Below are 22,175 nucleotides of genomic sequence, written 5' to 3' on the forward strand. Positions count from 1 at the left end.
TTGTAACATTTAAAATTACAAATTGTTAAACTAAAATAAAATCTCCAAAATAAAGAAAAGGGTCCACACTACGTTTTCGGGCCAAGCTCCTCAATTCTCTTCTTCCATCCGCTAAGGATGTTGGCTGTGGCGTATTTTTGTACAAAAACAAAATACCATCATCTACATACAAAACTTGTTCTAGCGAAGTTTCAGTTCATTTACAACTAGAAGTTGATGCTTATTTCAATACCATGCTTTCTTCATAGAAAATAAAAAACGGTTCCGGCTTACTGATTTACAAATAAGTAGAAAAGGATTTCTCAGGATAAATGAATTCAAGTACAAAACATAAGCGAATTTAATGTTGCACGAACAGAAAAAATTGTATCTCTCACAATGTGCAAATTCATTGAATAAATTACATGCAATCAAAATTATGCTGCAACTGTACTATGTCACTTCAACGCATTGAGAGAAAACGTAAAAAAAGTTGCAACGAATTATGGGGTTCTAAAAGAAACCACATAACCCTCTAAATGATGATTGGGTGGAGAAACTCTATGCTATCCAAAGAGAAACAACAACAGCAATAGACCGAGTCTAGGATAAAAATCCAGTCCTGTGCCTAAGCTACCTAAGATTAACAGCAGTCCGAACGAAAGAGCCACAACCTTAAGGGGCAACAGCCTAAGTCTCCTCTACTGTAAACCTTTTCTGACCAGAGATCCCCATATCCTAAACAATCCTTCCTAAGATGGATGGCAGTTTCCTGCTCCGTTTCACAAACTGTCAGAAAGGAGCATTAGCCCCTTTTTTAGTGGTGTCTGCTCAATGACGGTGCTAAATAGGTGCATGAGAGAGGACCTTACAGGATGTCAGGACTCAGGACCCACAAGTTTTGGACTATAGTAACCCAGAAAGCTTGTTCACAAATAAAAAAAATTCTTGACAGGTTGGCCCACCTAGGAAGCCTGACAAGCATGGGTCCCCAATTGTTTAGATAGCACGAATATTATTAACACATCTGTCAAGTAACCACCTGTATCGTGCTGCCATCTAGAGAACAGTTATTGCGCTTAGAAACATGGTCATGAATATGGTTTTCAAACTGAATGTATTCAGCCTACTTTCACACAGTTCATTGGACACAACTCGACCAGCGGACGCCATCATAACTTTAGATTGAATTATGAACGTTGGCTGACCTTTTTATGTCCTTTGGACTCCGGTTATATTATTATTAACAAATCAAATCGAAGATGTGGAGAATATTTACAAATTGTGAACTCGCGAAAAGAATTCTGTCAGGAAAATGGTAATTATATCCAAATGTATTATTATTTTTTATTTAAAATCTTTATTTATAAATATTACACACATAAAAAACCCAATAATCGAAATAAAATAGTCTCTAAAAACATGAACGAACCATGGTCATAGACCGTCGGTTGACATCCAAAATTAACATAGTACAATAAAGAGGCAAGGCATGCAAGTATACGCCCTTGGATGCGTGATGGTATCAGTCAAGGACTGCAAATCCGATTGAAATACAAGGTAGCCATGATGCATCCAACCTAACGTCATAATAATTATTACACATCTAACCAGTTACTGACCATTTTAGAATTCAAAGGTTAAGGTCTGAATGATAAATGCGTTAGGCACAATTGTTCAAAATACTCATTCGATGGAAATCGTTAATATTCGTGATATTTCGTATTTCTTTCAAACTGTCTTAAAAAAAAAGAAATGCAAGAGAGTGAGTGGGAACTAAAGAAAGAAATGAGACAGAGCATGGGCGCCCCCACTACTTTGTGAGTCGGAGTTGGGACGAGTCAGTTCAGTTGGTCGCCGGTATCCAAGCCTAAAGTACCGGTTACATACTCATGTCCCCTTTAGTTTAGTTTACGATTTATTTTTATTTTTTGTTATCCTTAATTTTATTTATTATTTTTTTTAAGTTAAGTGGTGTTGTTTTTATTCATTCTTTGAGTTGATTGTCCAACAAATAAAATTGTGAGTGCTTGTGAAGATAATCATTTTTATCAAGTGTTATTGTTTGGGAGTGTTTTAAATTCTTACCCTAGTAACTCTTGCTAGCGTTTGTTTTAACAGTTTTTGAATGTTCTGACAAGCAGTATTAATTCATTTTTATTTTTTTAATTGAAATAAAAATAATGAGTTCAACCAATAAAAGACCACGTTTATCTCGTAAAGTTCCCGATCAATTGTTGGATATAACTGCTAGAATTGTAGCTGAGAATATACCATTTCAAAGGATTGAAGAACGTTACGACAGGATACCAGAACCTGTTCAGAGACGTATCATTTATTGGTCATTTCCCAGGGATGAACGTGAAATTTTAATGTATTCATCATTGTCTAAATCACAAACGCCAATTCACCATCAGCATAATCTATCTTTCTACAAAGGATTGAAACTCCTTGAATATGGAACTGTGGAAAGTGTTTTACAAGTCGGTAAGCATATTTTGTTTTTACCATTAATTTTTTAATTTTAAATTTTGTTTTACTTGAATTGTTTTCTTTGAGGACATGCCACAAGAAATTTCCCCTGAAGTATAAGAGTTAGATTTAGAACACATTCTTATAAGCATTTAAAAAAAAGGCGATTACTCTTTATATAATCTTCATTTTTTTTAAACTATCGACTGATAGAGAAGCATCACATGCTCCCGTTAAAACTTCCTCCAAAAATTACTTTTCTTTAAAAAAAAATTCTTCAATGTGACAGGCGTTATTCAACATGCTGCTATAATGATTTGGAGTTGAGAAAATTGCTAAAACTTTAAAAACAGAGGAATTGTTCAGGAACGTCGCACTTCCGGCCAACCGATTGCCTTCAAATTCAAAATGTTTGCCAAGAATGTGTTTATTGTGGTTATAATACACATTGGAAGCGTACAATGTAGGGAAATAGCACATCAGAGAGGAGTTCACGGTCCTGATAGGAGTCACTTCCTCCTAGAATTGACTTTAAATGGATTTAAAAATGTTTGTAATAAGAACCATAAGTGCGTGCACGTTGGTTAAAGAAAATCTTTGCTGTCATTTTTGAGAAAATCAAAAAATACTGACTCATTAAAATGTACTTCCGGTGGCTGATTTTGACCCAAGTTTTAGTTAGAAATTTTAAATCGGAGTGCTTTAATGCATTATTGCATTTGAATATTTTACGATATTTTGTGGTGAATTCTTTTCGTACCCGTAGTAGCACAGAACCTTTATTGTAGATGATAGCACAAAAGCGAAAATCACCACGTGTAGTCGCAGGAGGGTGAGGCCAAGATTCATACCACTTTCTCAAAGTTGTAAGTTAAAAATGGTCTTCACTCAAAAATTTGAGTAATGTATTACAGTATAAAATGGTATCTTAGAGTAGATTCTAAAGTCAGAAATTGTTTTCTGCATGGGTAGGTAGTACACCTATGAAATCAAGCGGGTTGTCGAGAAAATCGCGGAAAACTTATGAAAAACCTTTTAAAGGCGATCCAGACTTTAGATCAACCGATTTCCTTGAAGTTCAGAATTATTGCAACAATTTGATTGTTTCATTGGAGCTTTTGGATGGTAAAATCTTATTGGAAAATGAGGTTTCAATATTGGAGACTAACCCTCTTCCTTCCCAAGAATATTTAGAATTGTAATCATATGACGTGAGAGATGAGTATTCCACATTTACATTTTCGAACTCATCGCAGTTTTTGATTTCAAAACAAGTACCTACGGAGGCAGCTCAAAATCGAAACCTGCTAGATATAAATATTTTCTCACTAGAGGTATAAAAAAGAATTAGGAACGATTATTTTCAAATTTGGATTTTAAAATAGTGCTATTTCAGTTCAATGTACAGTTTCAGCTGATATGGAATATTATTAGCAATTCAATTTGTAATTAAAAAGCCAAATTTGAAAAAAGTGGATCCCCGAAAGTGCCACATTACTGAATAGATTTTCAAGTTTTTCTTAAAAATTAAACACGTGTACATTTCTTATTTTCAGTTGAAAAACGTTTCCAGTAAACCTAATTCGCACTTTCCAATAAAGTGCCCTTACTGCAAAATGAACAGTTCTAAATATAAATCGGCTAACCAAATTTACGGGAGTACAGTACAGTGTTTCATTTGAATTGAGATATAACAAGTGTTAGTCCTGACGATTTTGATTGGATTATTTTATTTTAAGGGAATATTGATATTGTGGGGCTAAGGGGAGCATGATACGTTTTGTAATGGCTACGTCACATCCATTGCCCCTTGAAGATCTACAGTGACTCCCTTAAGTGTTGAATGTTTTTGTTGATTGTAGGTCTCTGCCAAGTGTACATTTGTTCGCTAAACCCATATCATCTACTCTTGCTGGCCAGATGAGTGCTGTGTGGGTATGGCAGAGGTAGAGGGTAGGTATTTGTGTAGTTAGGCTGGGATACCCGCAGGGACGCCAAGATCCCTGAAGAAGTGGCTGCTTCACTCCCCCTTTCACAGCATCAATTTATTATAGTGAGCACTCGTTGATGTCAAATTATACATTTCAAGAAAATTAAATGATGCGAATTGAATTTAAGAAAAATTCATGTGTAAGCCCATCCCCGATTTTTTTGGAAACAAACGGAACACTGGAACCCACGTAAATGTATGTGCTGGTGCGGGTTGTTGGTTGGCTGGCGCAACACACAACCCTGCTCTCAATTCCCCAGATTTCCCACTGCTTCTTGTGACTCACGCAACCCCATCCAAAGCTCTCCAACTTAAGAGGACATGCCAGAGGAATTCGAGGCAGAAAAGTTGGGATGTAGGTTCACTCAGTTCCTGGTGTCCTAAGTGACGCTCACTGCATCCCTTCCTAGATATTCCTAGCATGTAATTCCAAATTAAAAAAACAAACCAGATATTTTGCCTTTTTGATCTACGTTTCATCGTAGGTTTTAATCATGTTTAATTAGAATCATCTAGAAAACAGTTTAAGCAAGTTAAAAATTTTGTAAAGAATAAATAGCATTAAAAAAAACATACAAATATATAAATGTATAAACATATATAATTACATAAACATATAAATTGTCGCCGTGAATAAAGTACAAATAAGAGAAAGTTGAAATTTCGGCAGACGAAAAATTAATTAAAGTAGAAGTTAGCAAAGGAAGAGTAAGATAGACGGAGTTCGTTTTTAAGGGAAAGGTCATGTAGAAAAATAAAGAGATGTTGTTCAAATAAGAAAAGAAGCGCAAAGTACAAAACACATTTGAAGTTTTATTTATTTCTCCATGCACTAACTATTGCTTTATCTCACTTCTAGCAAGGCTGAGGTTTTGCCAGCTATCCAGTATTAAACCGAAATATTATTAAGGTCTCCTAAGTCCGATGAAGTCGGAAAATGGCAGTTATTTTTTGGGTCGCTCTCATGCGAGGGTACTGACGGAGAATTAGTGTGAGAATCTCTAAACCAGCATCCAGATCCACTTTACGCAGAGATATTTCCTCTTTTCTCAAATTTTCCCGGTACATACTATCAACATTACTTTGGTAATATTATTTTTTTAGTCTTTTAACAAATATGTTCAATATTACACTACATTCATGAGTTCAGTTCTATGTATAAATTGAAATAAAATTCAAAATAAAGATCCAAACTCAAGGGAACTTAAGAAATAAGAATCAAGAATCGTTCTTAACTTAAGCAAACTCACTTATTCTTTTACTACAAGCGAATCAATTTTCAAATAATTAGTTACATAGTAAAATAAATTGATCCACTTATGTATTGAGTTGATTATAATATATGATGATTATAATTTGCAAAATGTTCTTATATTGACTGCGGTAATATTAAAATGGGCTTGAGCATGTAAGATGAGCGAGATTCCAGATAGAATTTCTTACACTTTATTGATCCGCCTAAAACTTAATTTAGACCTTTGAAAACCATATTTGTTGAGATCTTGTTACTGAACCTAACTAAGTTGCATTATTAAACTTATTTTGTGAATAGAACTTTTCATTCTTATTTAAGCCTGTATCTACAGCATCTGCTCATATTAAAAAGTAAAAGTGGGTTGAACTTTAAAATACAATGATCAACGGATCTGTTCTATAGTTAGTACTGTATTTCATGACCCTGTACTGTACAATTGTTTTAAAAGAAACCGTACTGTATTTTATTTAAATGCAATGAAAATACATTGCATTTAAATATTCGTTACGATAAGAATAATAATAAAAATTTCAGAAGTTGGAAACTTTTAATTACATTTACCTGTTAAATATGGGCCACTGAGAGCTTGACACTTATTGATACATATTCCAAATGGAGTTCTGTTCTTCGAAGGTCTTAATATAGCCTTGGTTTCATTCTTCATGAAGCTGTAGGCTAGCAAGTTGGTAGTGAGATTGTGGATGGCAGGGTGAGCAAGAAGTTGTCCGTTAAATGAACCATTACGTAGCACAAATAAATACAATCTACTTTGTCGGTAGAGCGCCCTGTCATAAAACATACTTAAATATAAATATCGTCATCTAATTATGACTGAAGCTTTTTTGGATGGAAAACAGTTCACTTTTGAAGACATGCTACAGGAGACTTGTGAGCTTGTCAGATAACCAATCATCCCTTGTAACTGGGTGGTTTTCATTGAGAGATATGCTTTACTCTATAGAGGCGCAGTATGTCTGGGAGCTGTAGAATGCTGAAATTCTATTTGGTAACCTAAAAAACCTCAACTCAAAATTTTATAACAACAAGAACGAAATTGTTAAATAGGTATATAAGCTCCAATAGCTCTGAGGTACACACTAATTTATTCGATATTGACAACAAAGAAAAATTAAACAGTTTATTTTATTTCATTTCTGGAGCACTAGATGAGAGATATAAATTTGTAAGGATAATATTTAACAGCTACAATATAAGGAAATTCCTCTAATTCCTCCGCCGAATATGTAGTCTCAAATAATTGCACTCCTATCTTTAACAGACTTAAGTTATTATTTTTTTTAATATTTCACTTGTCATTAATTTTCTTTGTTTTTAAGTAGTAATTGTACGAGGGTATATATTTTTTATCTTACTTTTATTTTTTAATTATTTTTCGCAAGTTTGGAAGTAAATGGTAGTGCTTATATCTTCTCATAAATGATATTACTAGCAGAGGCCAAACTCTTGCTATAGAAATGTATATTTTCTTATAAGCAATAACACAAATAAATAAATAATAAATATCTTTATCTAATTTAGAAAAGTTTTAATTTCCGTTATTTTGATAAATATCTTGTTTTTTATTGGTTGCGGTCATACGTAAAAGAAGAAAACGCACATTTAAGATGAATTACAGAAGAAGTTAACATATATGTGTTAACTCTTAAGACAGCCCTCAAAAAAACTCCAAGTATTTAAACTTTTAAAAATCCATTTCACAAATGATCCATGCGCGTAACACTCTAACAGAAAGGGTACTGATATCATTTATATAGAAAAAAAAAAAAAAAAAGGAAATGATTTTGTAATATAAAATCAGCTGGAAAAGGGTCATATTTAAAACCTTCTAGATTTTCAGATACATACTCGTCTAACTTGGATTTTAATTAAGATAAAAAATAATTATCGTAGTGGAACATTGTTAATTACTCGAACGATTAATATGTCGTTCTTAAAGCGAACTTACTTATGTACTTTATACTATCAGCAGCTTGGAATAGTTAGGCCGCCTTCTTAACCAGCTCTCTATAATTTGTTGATATATTTTCAAAAACAAATAAGTTTCTAAGAGTTACTACTGAACAGCTTCTAAGATTTCTTATTTAAGCTTGAGCGACTTAGAAGAAACGCTGTAACTTATGTACTCGAGTGGCATCTCTGTTTTAAGTTAGAGCTTAGTAAAGGCTAACTCATGTGAACAGAATTTGGTGAGATAGAAGGTTGGACGCAACTGAGAAGAAACGCTGTAACTTACGAGGGTCGTTTGAAAAGTCCGTGCAAAGTCAGAGAGATAGCACTACTGGCGCGTATCGAGGTTATGTTTAGTTAGTAGCATCTCTTGGAAGAACACACACCAAGTTTCAGCCAGATCGGTCTATTTCTGTGTGTTTGGCATTCGTTTGAATCGAGGAAGTCGAGTGATTTTCAAAAAATGGACGAAAAAGAATTTCGTGTGTTGATTAAACACTACTTTATGAAAGGCAAAACGCCTCAGGAGACTAAAGAGAAGCTTGATAAACATTATGGTGACTCTGCACCTTCGATTAGAACAGTTTATAAGTGGTTTCAAAATTTTCGGAGTGGCCATATGGGCACAAGTGACGCTGAACGTTCTGGACGCCCTGTTGAGGTTACTACTCCAGAAATCATTGATAAAATCCATGATATGGTGATGGATGACAGAAGAGTGAAGGTGCGTGAGATTGTTAGTGCTGTGGGCATCTCGAATGAACGGGTACATAATATTTTGCATCATCATTTGGACATGACAAAGCTATCGGCAAGATGGGTGCCGCGATTGCTCACGCTTGACCAAAAACGAAATCGTGTGAAGTGTTGCAAGGACGGTTTGCAGCTGTTCCAGAAGAATCCGCAGGACTTTAAGCGTCGTTTCGTCACTGTGGATGAAACATGGATACATCACTACACTCCTGAGACCAAAGAACAATCTAACCAATGGGTTACCAAGGGGGAATCTGCGCCAAAAAAAGGCGAAGACCGTTCCTTCGGTCGGAAAGATTATGGCGACTGTCTTTTGGGTTTCGCAAGGAATAATCCTTATTGACTATCTGGAAAAGGGTAAAACTATTACAGGTGCATATTATTCATCGTTATTGGCCCGTTTGAAAACCGAGCTGCAAGAAAAACGCCCACGATTAGCCCACAAAAAAGTTCTTTTCCATCACGACAACGCACCAGCTCACACCTCAGCAGTTGTGGTCGCAAAATTAATGGAAATAGGGTTCCAACTCGTTTCACATCCCCCCTATTCTCCAGACTTGGCTCCCTCGGACTACTGTTTGTTCCCCAATATATAGAAATTGCTGGCGGGAAAAAGATTTTATTCAAACGAGGAGGTGATTGCAGAAACGAATGGCTATTTTTCAGACTTGGACAAATCCTATTATTCGGAAGGGATCAACAAACTAGAGCAGCGTTGGACGAAGTGTATAAGCCTAAAAGGAGACTATGTTGAAAAATAAAAAAGGTTTACCCCAAAAAATTAAGTAGTTTTTATTTTTGCACGGACTTTTCAAACGACCCTCGTATGTACTCGAAAGAATTTTTTTTTTCACGCCTAGTAACTGACTCACGACCTGAGTTTTGCCAGATAGACTTGATACAAAAAAGTATCTTCTTTTAGCAGAAAAGTTTTTCGTTTTTACCCGCCGCCGTGCAGAATTAAAGAGCCGGTGTTGAGTAAAAACTTCGAAGGGTAAGGCACTTTCCCCCACTTAAAGTGAGTGTTTAGAGTTTTTTAAAACAATTTTTTTCCTTAATAGTTGCGATCTATTCCGTTAGGCACACTTCAGATTCTCGGATTAATATATTGAGTTATTTGCTGCAAATATGCAGTCACTTTTTAATTCGCTGTATTGTGTTTTTAAAGTTTTTATCTCAGTTTGAAGTTGCTTTATTTACATATTTACCTGTGGAATGCTGGAACACAAACCTTGTGAAGAGGTTTTAAATTGTTGCTTAAAAAATCAGAAACGTATTCTGAAATTTTGATATTCAAAGCGAATTAAAGAGATTTCCGATTTAATTGAGGTGAACTCAGAACGAGAACGTCCAAGCGGGTCTTGAATTGCCTACGTCAGCGGTTCTCTAAGTTTGTTTCCCGCCCCTTATGGACGCGAAAAAAGCAGTAATAATAACAGTAACTCAGAACAGGGATATTCTTTGAACAAATATTGTGTTCTGCCAAGACTGCTGTTATGTTTTAATACACTTGTTTCATGTTGAATCAAAAGAATACAAGAAAATAAATCATGTTTCTCAGCATTTCTAAACTATGCCAACTTTGCATAAAGTGCTTATTGGCTGCAAATCGAAAGACCAATTAATACCACATTCTTCAGAACACGGATTGCCGTAAAAAAAAATGACTCGAGAGATTGGTGTATGATTGCTCTTGAATTACACTAAAGTCAACCTAAATATATGACTCGAAAACTTGGAGCTGGAAATGAAAGTGGCTTTCGTTCAGTGCACTGTTCTTCTTTTTTGGTGATTCTTTAATTGAAAGAGAAAAGTATTATGGCCCATTTCGCCATGATTTTTTATTCGTTTTATTGCCAGGCTTCGGACCTAGTCTCTAGGTCGAAAGCTTGGCCAAACAATAAATAACAAAATTATGACTGAAATGGACAATAATATTTCTTCTTTTTGAAGAAATTATCAGTAGAAAGATTAGAATAATAAGTAAACTCAGCACATTTACAGAAACAAAAATAATTTGCATTTAAACAGCATGTGTTGACTGTTCCCAAGTACATGACCACATTCTTATTAAATTAAATGTTTTTTATTATTAGTGTTGTAATAATTTATACAAGAGAAAGTCTGGTGTTTGTGGATGAAACCCGTTCTTTTTTTGGAGGAAAACTTGCGTTTTTGGTGGAAGTGTGGGTGGGCTGTTGTTGCAGAGCTAGTGGGGAAGTGGTGCACCTGGTAGAGAGATAAGAAAAAATCGTTTGCAGCCCAAGTGGCAGTGAAGCTTGGGGCTTGTAGCCTCTATTAACGGCCCTCTATACTAGCCGTCCTGCAAACATCCGGGCTCACTTATTTCCATACATCGATATCTAATACATAACTTATGCCCAGCATTCTCCAAGTCCCCCTGCTTGGATTTTACCTCACTTTTGCTTTCTGTGCCGCTAGCATTGCCATCATGACCGATTAGCGAAATAGTACCCAGACAACCTTCCTCACAAGTAGCCAACCTTCTTACCTTCCTAGTCAAACATAAACCCAATTTCTACCTTACATTTCCCCAAAAGTACACAAAATTCAAAGTAGGCAGCTGTTTTAGAGAAAAACTGACAAAATAAAAAAAGCTATAATTCACGCGATTTACTTCGAATTTGAATTTGACAGCTATTTTATTTGTGATAAATTCAAAAAGCAAAATAATGCCTACTTTTCAGGCGGACTTTACGTCCAGCTACCTAATTAGGTGTCTAGTTGGTCGTAGGTGACTAGCAACAATTACATCTTTGCGGATCTTCCTCTATCCATTAGGCGGCTCTCAAGGCGCCTTGATAGAACTATCACTAAATCTGGGGTAGAGGTTCGGAGAGGAATGAAAGAGCTTATCCTAAATGCCGACTCTTCTTTCGAGGCATCTCAGAAAGGTTCTGGCTGAGCTATCCTCAGAACATCTTAAGAATAGTGGCATCAATGGTGGTAGTTGGCTGGCAACTGTCGACTTGCCGCTCTGGAGGACCCAGAGGACCTGATGTTTGTCGTAGTTCTGCATAACTCAGAAAGGCATTTGACTGGTGCTGAATGGTAAGTTCAATGACAACCTCATTTACCCTTTTCAAAATGGGCTAATAAGGTTGTTTTTACCTTCTCTTTCTCTACTAAGGTGAAGGTATTGTAATCGTGCAGATTTCGATGTGGAGTTAACAACTTGGTATCTCTTTTGAGGCCCCTGAGTGGTGTTACCCAATGGCCTGTTTGCATCCACTGCAACTCGAAAAACGAAAAAGCGCACCATGCTTAAATTTAATATTTTCTCAAGGCCCACTATTTTGGATGGCACCAGATTATGGTTAAAATCGTTCCACTGGAATAACCACTAATTGAAGCGTTTTCTCCTGAAGGGCTCCCACAGTTCCCTGGAAACTTGCTGTAATAAGTTGTGTTAAATAGGCGCTCGGTCGTTTGACGCTTGCACACCGCGCACTCATTCCGGGGCTATCTTAAAGTCGTATCTACTTGTTAACCGATATAGACCAAAGCCTTTTTGGCCTATACTCTGATGATAAGTACGTAAGCGAAATATCAAATGTGCGATTTATTGTTTTGGAGTCACGGTGGACACACCCAAAGGGGCAATGTGACAGACAGCCCTATTTGTAAGAATTATTTTTTAGAACTCAGGGCACTTCAAAAAAAAAATTAAATAAAACATTCCAGTTATAATACTATTTCTTAGTAGTCGAGAGAAAGCAGAAATTCAAGGATTGAGGAAAATGTGTGAGTAGAGTCATGTGAGTGTTTAGACAAAGCACACCAAACACAGGGATACTCAATGAAATGTCATTGGGTTTGAGTTTAGAAAACCCATTGATTAGTGAAAGATCGAATGGGAATGTCTTAGGTTACTAAAAGGGTTCTGAAGGGTGATTGGCCGATAAGATGGTGAAAGGCACGTTACTGCCGGTCAAACAGTAATTCCCACAATAATTAACCTCCAATAATAAGAGTTGTATCACGATCATATTTTCTAAATTCCACGTTCAGTGCCATCAGAGAAAGGTTTGAAAACCTTGTTACGCTCTCTATAACGAGAACATAAAGAAGTAATTAATGCTCGCCAGCGATCAGCCGAGAAGGGGGTGGGTTAAGACAAAAAGACAAAATGTACAAAAAAAAAAATAGTTGAGCGCCACGTCGTTTTTTCCCTTGAGTGGGGTATCTCCTTAACAAAAACTTACAGTTTTAAAAGTTAAGTATAAGGGTTGATTAAACGCCAAAAGGTACACAAATCAGCTAGTACCCAACATTTCATTCATGCTTAGTTCATATAATTTAAGTAATTTTGCTGCATTAACTTTTCCTTCACATTTTTTAGAATTTATTAGATGTCACAGACCCTTAGGCTGGCCATATTTATCTACAAAATATTTGTTCAAGTAGCACTGTAGATTGACTTTAATATCTATTAATCTATAATAATCAATCTATTAATTACAGGTTAAAAAATTCAAAAACTTTTGAAAAAATGCTTACATCAACATACATCAATGATTTTGTTTATTTTATTTATTTATTTTATTTTATTTATTTTTTTAGATCGTCTTTTTAAGTTCATTCTTCGATTAAAGTAATTGTTATTTTATGTAGTAGCCAAACGTTTATAATTAAAGGTAATAATTATATGGCTTTATCGCAAATAATATGGTTTTCTTCAATTACATTCTCAAACTAGGTGTTCTTCCCACAATGTTGTATATATGTAATATAAAATAAATAAAATATACATATTTTTTAGGACAGCTAATTATTCCAGTATTTTACTATAAGTAAAATTAGGGGGTCTAAATTAAATTACAATTGAGAAATGAATCATTATTGTTGAATAATCTACTTGTTATTAACTGTGTGTTATTTGTGCTCACGAATATTTCGGTAAAACGAATTCAACACTAAAATATTCTTTCAAATCCGTGATTCAAATTTAAACAGTAGCCGACTCTAACTTTGTCTTTTTCTACTTTTGCATATATATATATGTGACATCTCAGAATAAAGGGCAAATTAAAGCTAAATCCGAAGAATAATTCGGAATAGAGTTAAAATAAAGTACCTATTTAAAAACGGATATAATATACATTTTATCATAATTATAACAAAATAATATTATGAATGAACTGGCCAGCATAAGGGTCTGTGACATCTAATAAATTCTAAAAAATGTGAAGGAAAAGTTAATGCAGCAAAATTACTTAAATTATATGAACTAAGCATGAATGAAATGTTGGGTACTAGCTGATTTGTGTACCTTTTGGCGTTTAATCAACCCTTATACTTAACTTTTGAAACTGTAAGTTTTTGTTAAGGAGATTTTTGTACCTTTTGGATAGATTTTCATTTTTGTCTATTTTGCAAAATTAAATATCTGCTTTACAGATTTGTTTAAAATTTGGAATAAGCAATTCTATCATTATAACCTGAAAAGGTGTTAAGTCGGAACTGTAACTACCACTGGAGAGATCTTTATAAAGAATGATTATAGTTGCCATCCTCAATAACAATTTTTTTGAGAAAGCGTTTTGAATAAAATAGGAAGGTATTTGTACGTAACTAGCAAAATTAAACTGCGATTTCAGTACTTCCTTTTAAGAGGAGTAAGAAAAACAAACTGCGAATACAGTACTTCTCCCAAAAAGGCAAAGAGGCAAAGATTTTGAATCGAACGACAATTCATTGATGTAAATCGGTTCACCCATTGATAATTTTAACAGTTGCAAGACTTCCTCTTAGTAGGTTCAAGAGCATGATGGCACTTCACTGTCACGTAGAGGACCTTTAATCACTTCTTCGTGCTAAATTTTATCAAAATCGGACTAAGCGTTATGGAAATATTGGTAATAATAGTTTTAGAAAGGGCTTTACTTGGGTGGGGCAAACTCCCCTCCTTATGAGGCGTAGCGTCGAGACTTTTAAAATGCAAATCTGTACAAAATTTCGATTCGAATGACACTTTTTTCATGAAAATCAGTTCACGTGTCGATAATTTGAAACGATTGCTATACTTCCCCTTAACAAGTGTAAGATTAGATCGTCGCTTTAATGTTATGTAGGGGAGCCCTAACCCTATCATCCTACCAAATTTTATCAAAATCGGGCCAAGATTAAAACTGTCCGGTAGGACAGTTGTATAAGGGTTGACCATCAAAAACTGCACGAAAAAGTGTAACGTTGAAAAACACCCAACTTTGACAATTTTTTTCTATTTTTCCATAAAAGATAAAATTCCCAAATTTTCTTTATAATATAGGGCAAACCCTCCTTTATAACTGTAATTTTTTTGCAACCACCCAGATCTAATAGGTTTCGAGAAAAAAGTTGCCGAAAATGAGCAAAAACGGCTTTTTCAAAAAATGTTCTTCTTCTTCTTCTTCTTCTTCTTCTTGTTGTTCTTGTTGTTACCTTTTTTGTAAACAACGTAGCGCCTAAACGCGTGAACCGATTTTCATGAATGAGGTGTCATTCGATTCGGAATTTTATGTAGATGTGCCTTTTGGGGGTCTCGGCCCTGTACATCGAATGGGAGAGGAGTTAGCCCCCTTTATGTAAGGCCCCCTCCAAAATTATTATTACTAATTACTCTGTAAATCTTGGCCCGATTTTGATAAAATTTGGTAGGATGATAGGGTTAGGGCTCCCCTACCTAACAATAAAGCGACGATCTGCTCTTACACTTGTTAAGGGGAAGTATAGCAATCGTTTCAAATTATCGACACGTGAACCGATTTTCATGAATGAAGTGTCATTCGAATCGAAATTTTGTACAGATTTGTACTTTAAAAGTCTCGACGCTATGCCTCATAAGGAGGGGAGTTCGCCCCACCCAAATAAGGCCCTTTCTAAAACTATTATTACCAATATTTCTACAAAGCTTAGTCCGATTTTGATAAAATTTAGCTCAAATAAGTGGTTAAAGCTCCTCTACGTGGCTGTGAAGTGCCATCATGCTCTTACACCTACTAAGAGGAAGTACTGCAATCGTTAAAATTATCAATGAGTGAACCTATTTACATCAATGAATTGTCGTTCGATTCAAAATCTTTGCCTTTTAGGGAGAAGTACTGTAATCGCAGTTTATTTTTCTTGCTCCTCTTAAAAGGAAGTACTGAAATCGCAGTTTAATTTTGATATTTACGTACAAATACCTTCCTATTTTATTCAAAACGCTTTCTCAAAAAAATGGTTATTGAGGATGGTTTGGGGACCGCAACTATAATCATTCTTTAAAAAGATCTCTCCAGTGGTAGTTACGGTTCCGATTTAACACCTTATCAGGTTATAATGATAGAATAGCTTATTCCAAATTTTAAAAAATCTGTAAAGCAGACGTAACTTTGCAAATAGACAAAAAGGAAAATCTATCCAAAAGGTACAAAAATCTCCTTAACAAAAACTTACAGTTTAAAAAGTTAAGTATAAGGGTTGATTAAACGCCAAAAGGTACACAAATCAGCAGTTCCCAACATTTCATTAATACTTCATTGATATAATTTAAGTAATTTTACTGCATTAACTTTTCCTTCACATTTTTTAGAATTTATTAGATGTCACAGACCCTTATGCTGGCCAGTTCATTCATAATATTTTTTTATTATAATTATGATAAAATGAGTGATGAATTATTCTGAGTAGTCACATATACATGTATGTTAAAGTAGAAAAAAACAAAGTTAGAGTCGGCCACTTTTTAAATTTCAATCACGGAGGATTCAAAACAATATTTCAGTCTTAAATTCGTCTTACCGAAATATTCGTGAGCACAAATAACATACATTTAATAACAAGTAGATTATTCAACAATATTTACTCATTTCTCAATTGTAATTTAATTTAGTCCCCCTAATTTTACTTATGGTAAAATACTGGAATAATTAGCTGTCCTAAAAATATGCATATCTTTATTTTCTGTATTTTATATTACATATATATAACATTGTGGGAAGAACACCTAGATTGAAAATGTAATTGAAGAAAACTATATTATTTGCAATAAAGCCAGATTATTTATTACTTATTATTACAAACGTTTGACTACAACATAAAATAACAATTACTTTAATCGAAGAATGAACTTAAACCAATGATTTTTATTTAAAAATAAAAATAAATGCATAAAATCATTGATGTAAAAAAAGTTTATGAATTTTTTAGCCTCTTATTTTTTTTATATTTTTTATAACGTTTTCTTTTTCACCTGTGATTAATAGTTTGATTATTATAGATAAATAGATATTACAGTCAATCTAAGTTAAATGGTGTGCTACTTGAGTAAATATTTTGTAGACGAAAATGGCCAGCATAAGGGTCTGTGACATCTAATAAATTCTAAAAAATGTGAAGGAAAAGTTAATGCAGTAAAATTACTTAAATTATATCAATGAAGTATTAATGAAATGTTGGGAACTGCTGATTTGTGTACCTTTTGGCGTTTAATCAACCCTTATACTTAACTTTTTAAACTGTAAGTTTTTGTTAAGGATTTACAGAGTAATTAGTAATAATAATTTTGGAGGGGGCCTTACATAAAGGGGGCTAGCTCCTCTCCCATTCGATGTACAGAGTCGAGACCCCCAAAAGGCACATCTACATAAAATTCCGAATCGAATGACACCTCATTCATGAAAATCGGTTCACGCGTTTAGGCGCTACGCAGTTTACAAAAAAGGTAACAACAACAACAACAACAACAACAACAACAACAACAAGAAGAAGAACAAGAACAACAACAATTTTTGAAAATGCCGTTTTTGCACATTTTCGGCAACTTTTTTTTCAAAATCTATCAGATCTAGGTTGTTGCAAAAAAATTACAGTTATAAAGGAGGATTTGCCCTATAATTTAAAGAAAATTTGGGAATTTTATCTTTTATAGAAAAAGAGAAAAAAATTGTCAAAGTTGGGTGTTTTTCAACGTTACGCTTTTTCCTGCAGTTTTTGATGATCAACCCTTATACAACTGTCCTACCGGACAGTTTTAATACGACCAACCCCCCAAAAATAATAATAACAAAAAAAAAAAATGAAAATTTCCTATAACTCTGGTAGCCCAATGAAACTGTCTCAAAACCATGGATAAACTCTATTCGCCATTTTTCTGACTCTTAACTATTGTACTAATATGAAATTAGTAACAACCTATTTCCCTACAAAAAAAAAAACTGCATTCGTTTTGTTATTTGTAATTTTTAACTGTTCGAAATAATTTTTAAGATGTTCGAAACTTTCATTGAATTACGAAAAAATAATTTTTGACAGAAACAATAAAAGGGGCAGAAAAATTGGAAAGGGAAAGAATTTGGCAATTTCAGTCATAATTTTTTTAATTTGTATTGTTGCCTACTAGGCAATGCCTAGCTTTCGATTTAGGCACTAAGGACATCTTCACAGCTTATACTTATTAAAAAATTGTAATTTGTTTTACATTGTTAACCGTAAAGGTAGCTATGTCTTCTGGTCACTACTTAGTATTCAAGTGTCTTAACATCTGGACAGAAAATATACTACTATTTCAGGCGGGCTTTGCGTCCAACTACCAATTAGGTGTCGTGGACGGAGGCGACTAGCAAACATACTTTACTGTAAATTTCTTTTATTAACTATTAAATAAAATCCAAGGCCTCTAGACCGGGAATCGAACCCAGTACCACAATGCATATTAGCTTTAGAGGTCTCGCCTCCAACCGCTCGGCTACCGTGGCGCCTTGAATATACTACTAACCCTTAAGGTTAACAGTATTAAAGAAATTACAATTGTTAATATGAGTAAGCCCTGAAGTTGATCTAGTCCCTAGGTCGGAAGCCTGGCAATAAAACAAAAATCTTTTGAATGAAATTGACAATAATCTTTTTTCCCTTTGGATTAATGATCAGTCACTAATAAAGATGAATAGTGCTCAACAAAAACAATAAAATTTGTTTAGGAGATTAGAAAGAAGGTTTTTTTTACTCAAATAAAACTGAAATGGAATATATAGTCTGCTCTCATGTTTTTAAGTGAGAAAACATTACTAATAAAACGGCTTGCAATGAATAAGTATATCATGGTGCAGGAATTCGTTGAAGCCGTTATCGTATGTATCATAGTAGAACTTAAATTGATCAAATTTCAACACCAGTTTTTTAATTCACTATGTACTGCGCAACTTGTGATTCCGGTATCTATTCAAAATCGCTCACAGATAGACTAACACTTCCGAACATGTCTATTCCTTTAAACTCGTATTAAAAATACTGGCGTTCTTTTTTGTGATTGGTGATAAAACTGAGGAGTTCATTAAAATAAGACATCAGAGGGAGAATTTATCTCCTCTCCAGGATATGAGTTTCAAAATAAAATTTAGAGTCTTCTAATATGAGAAATTAAGATGCCAAATTCCGAGTGTTCAGCGTGAGGGATTTTCGAGAAATCCACAAAAAACTAGGAAAAACCTTCAGATCCTTTTTTTAAATGCTGTGTTTTTAGCTACTTTTCTAAACAGTGTTAATGTTAGATAGATGAGAGCATCTTACATTATACTGTGCTAGCAGTTTAGAGTGATGAGTAGAAATTAGTTTTTTTTATTGCCCTAATTATTTTGTTGAGTGAAAAATCTTGTCCCGGCGTACGACTATCTACAAACATAAAGGACGCCTCATGATAAATGAAGTTCAGAAGACATCTAATTCTAAACGGTTTCTCATATAATTCTTAGTCTTTTTATCAATTATTTGCAGTAAGTTACAAATGATCAATAATGCAAAACAAAGATAGCCGGGCGGTTAGAGGCGAGTCGCGTGAAGCTAAGATGTACGCAAGTTTAGAGAAACAAAACTGCAACAAACCATTTTTTTTTCCTTTTATAAAGGCTGCATTTCCCTTATTCTACAAACATTTATTACTTAGACGACCAAATCAGTGAAGTACTTGGTAAGTTAATTGAACAAAAAAAAATAAAATCACCGGAATCATGAGTGGGAGAAGATCTGAGGACCCGCTCCTTCACTTTGGATCTGTACCCAGAGTGAGAATTGTGGTCTTACCACGCTAGTAGCCTGCAGCCGAGAATGACCTGCTTAATCGCCAGGACGTTTTGCTGCATTCTGGGCGGCCATATTTAGGGTGTCGACGTCAACATTGCCTTTTCTCTAGTGAGCACTCCATTAGGATAATTTCTGCCTGTTCAGTCTGTTAAGGGTAATAGGCACTAATTTCTTCTTCTCTGACATCTAGGCTGTCCTGTGAACTACAGTTGTGCTCGTGCTTGGTCTCTGAAACCCCATCAACCTATGGCGGCTATTTGAAGCCTGCACCCAGAGTGAAGTTGTAGAACTCAAAGCTGCAGCTGCCCCTTTAAACAGCATCTTGCCCTTTGTAACAAGTACTGCGATCGAGATTTCCAGAAGAATATTAGAGTTTACTGTAATTTTCAAGAACGTTTCTACGGATTTTTTGGGGGGTTCTAGAGAAACTGTGACGTCACGCTTCCTTTGATATTGTTCTTACTTATTGTAAGAACTTACTTATTTGCTTGTTGTAAAAGTATTATTAATGTATTCACATCTGCTTATTACAACAACGCAACAAACAAATCTGATTGTACAAAATCACGATCAAAATCAAATAAAAATAATAATAAATAAAGATAAAAACAAAGGCACTTGAAACCAATGGCCATCATGAGTCTTTTAATTTAAGGCACCAAAGTGGAAAGAAGCCCTGTTTCTAACTGGTGGTCAGTTGGTCACCTGTCGATCAGGCGATGCATACATGATACGCATTTTTTTAACCAATAGATCTGCAGAAAGTGGAAGTGCTGTAACTAGATTTTGGAGGGAAGGGATTAGCTATGCGGTTAGCGTACTGGACTCCCACGCGGAGGTCCCGGGTTCGAATCCAGCTGGTGACCCTTAGATTTTCTCTTCCTAGGAGCTTCTTACAGCTCACTGTCCGGTGATGGACAGTGTTGTCTGTAACGAGAGAACTCTGCCGGAGGCCGGCAGTGCACTGAAAAAAGTTCCGGGCGCCAATAACCCTAGATGTTGGGCGCTTTAAATCATTTAAAAAAAAAAAACTAGATTTTGGCGTAAGTTTGGCGAAGTGCAAAGCCAGACAAATTTAGCGTCAGCAAAATTGTAACTATTTCCCATAGAATATGAAGATTAGACAAACAATGACTTATTGTGAACCATTTATGGAAATGCTGGTTGCATATACTGTATCTTGGAATCAAAAACAGAATTGGAATATAATAAAGTGCGTTATTATAGTACTAATAGGCGTGTACGACTTACGGGGGACTGCCTATAAATAAGTTTCATATATTAGACATTGTGTAGGCGACATGACTCAAAAATGGGAAATTGCAGAAAATTTAAATTTCATTTTATAGAAAGGGGAAAATATTGGCAATTTTAGTCCTGCTTTCAATTGCACAGCGCCTCAAACAGGGGCATCAAACTTCAATTAAGAGGGAAAGGGACTGTCATGAAAACCAAAATTGGAAAGAATTTGATTATAGGGTTTGTAAGTAAATGTGAGAATGGCATGTAGCCATAGCAAGCAGCTCCCGGGGACATTTAGAGGTGACCCCTGTAAAATAGACGAACTAAGACGGGTGCTTAGCAATTGTAGTGACGCCTCACCTTCTTTCTCACAAACCAACACAGGCTAACCATTGTCAGGTACATGCGGTGATTTGTTTATTCAGATTGCTGTGGCCCGTCAAGAGGCCTAAAATCGTCAGCTTTCAGGCCTCGTTAGAGTAATACCGTGCTGAACTCAGACTAATAACTAAACGCCCAAGCCGAAAAGCAAATATCTATTCTGTTAATGGGTCGATTCCCGGTTGCCTTGGACTTTATTTTATGTGTTAATATGGGCAAATTAAGTTGATTATGTTATTATCCGCCTGCGCCTGAAAAAATAGTCATTACTTTACTTTTTGAATGAGCATTTACGCCTGCGCATTTCTGGTCGCACTTTTGCGGCAGTTGAGTATTTCCAGAAGTGACTCAGCTTCCGTACATACACTCAGGGCCAGTAGACTGCCGTCTTACTGAAGAACTGGTGGCTTTTTTTCCTGAATGTGCGGGCAACCAGTCAATTGTGCAATAATCATAATACCATGGAAGCCTCATATTTGGCGGAAATTCATTTCGCAAGACACGAGCCGATTGGACGTCTAAGATAATTAAAACTTTAAGGGCCACCTCCTCTAAATCGCACAGCAACGCAAATTTTAGCGACTTGCCCTATCTAAACATTTTAACTTGGAGAAGCGCCTAAAAGCCCTATCTTTTCTCTTATCTTGCACACACAAACTCACGCCTTCGTATGTTTTTTAAGTAATTAATAATACCTGTCATTGATGAATGTTTATTTTATTAGTAAAAGAGAACATGTTGCCTACCTAATTTTGTAAGCATATTCTTAGCAAAAATTTAATTAGGAAAATTATTGCGTTATATCCTAATCCGAATGAATAGTTTCTTTAAATAAAAAAGTTAGCATTTACTTCTGAAAACAACATCTCCCTCATAAATAAATCCTGGGCGGGCAATAGTAAGCGACTTTGTAGGGATTGTTTAAAAGCAAAATTATCACTTAGTGTTGTTTATTATTGGGGTAATTATGAATGGTGTAGAAACATTTTATTAATCAAATGACGTAGCTTCCTCATGCTCCGTTATACTTACTAATTCAGCTTGAACGGTGATTATTTTGTTTACAAACAATAT

The 22,175-nt window shown here is 35.0% G+C and overlaps 1 protein-coding gene across 2 annotated transcripts in view; it reads left to right on the forward strand.

Moving 5' to 3' along the window:
- The first annotated feature begins 1,837 nt into the window (after nt 1-1,837).
- LOC141459482 (zinc finger SWIM domain-containing protein 5-like) overlaps nt 1,838-22,175 on the forward strand; it is a 79,929-nt gene continuing 59,591 nt past the window's right edge. For both annotated transcript variants that reach the window (XM_074138605.1, XM_074138606.1), the window contains exon 1: nt 1,838-2,466. In XM_074138605.1, coding sequence (XP_073994706.1) covers nt 2,163-2,466 — 304 coding nt within the window. In that variant the 5' untranslated portion in view covers nt 1,838-2,162. The remainder of the gene's footprint in view (nt 2,467-22,175) is intronic.

The sequence above is a fragment of the Rhodnius prolixus genome, unplaced genomic scaffold, assembly GCF_049639745.1.
Source record: "Rhodnius prolixus isolate KJV_2025 unplaced genomic scaffold, Rpr scaffold_11, whole genome shotgun sequence".
Taxonomy (NCBI): domain Eukaryota; kingdom Metazoa; phylum Arthropoda; class Insecta; order Hemiptera; family Reduviidae; genus Rhodnius; species Rhodnius prolixus.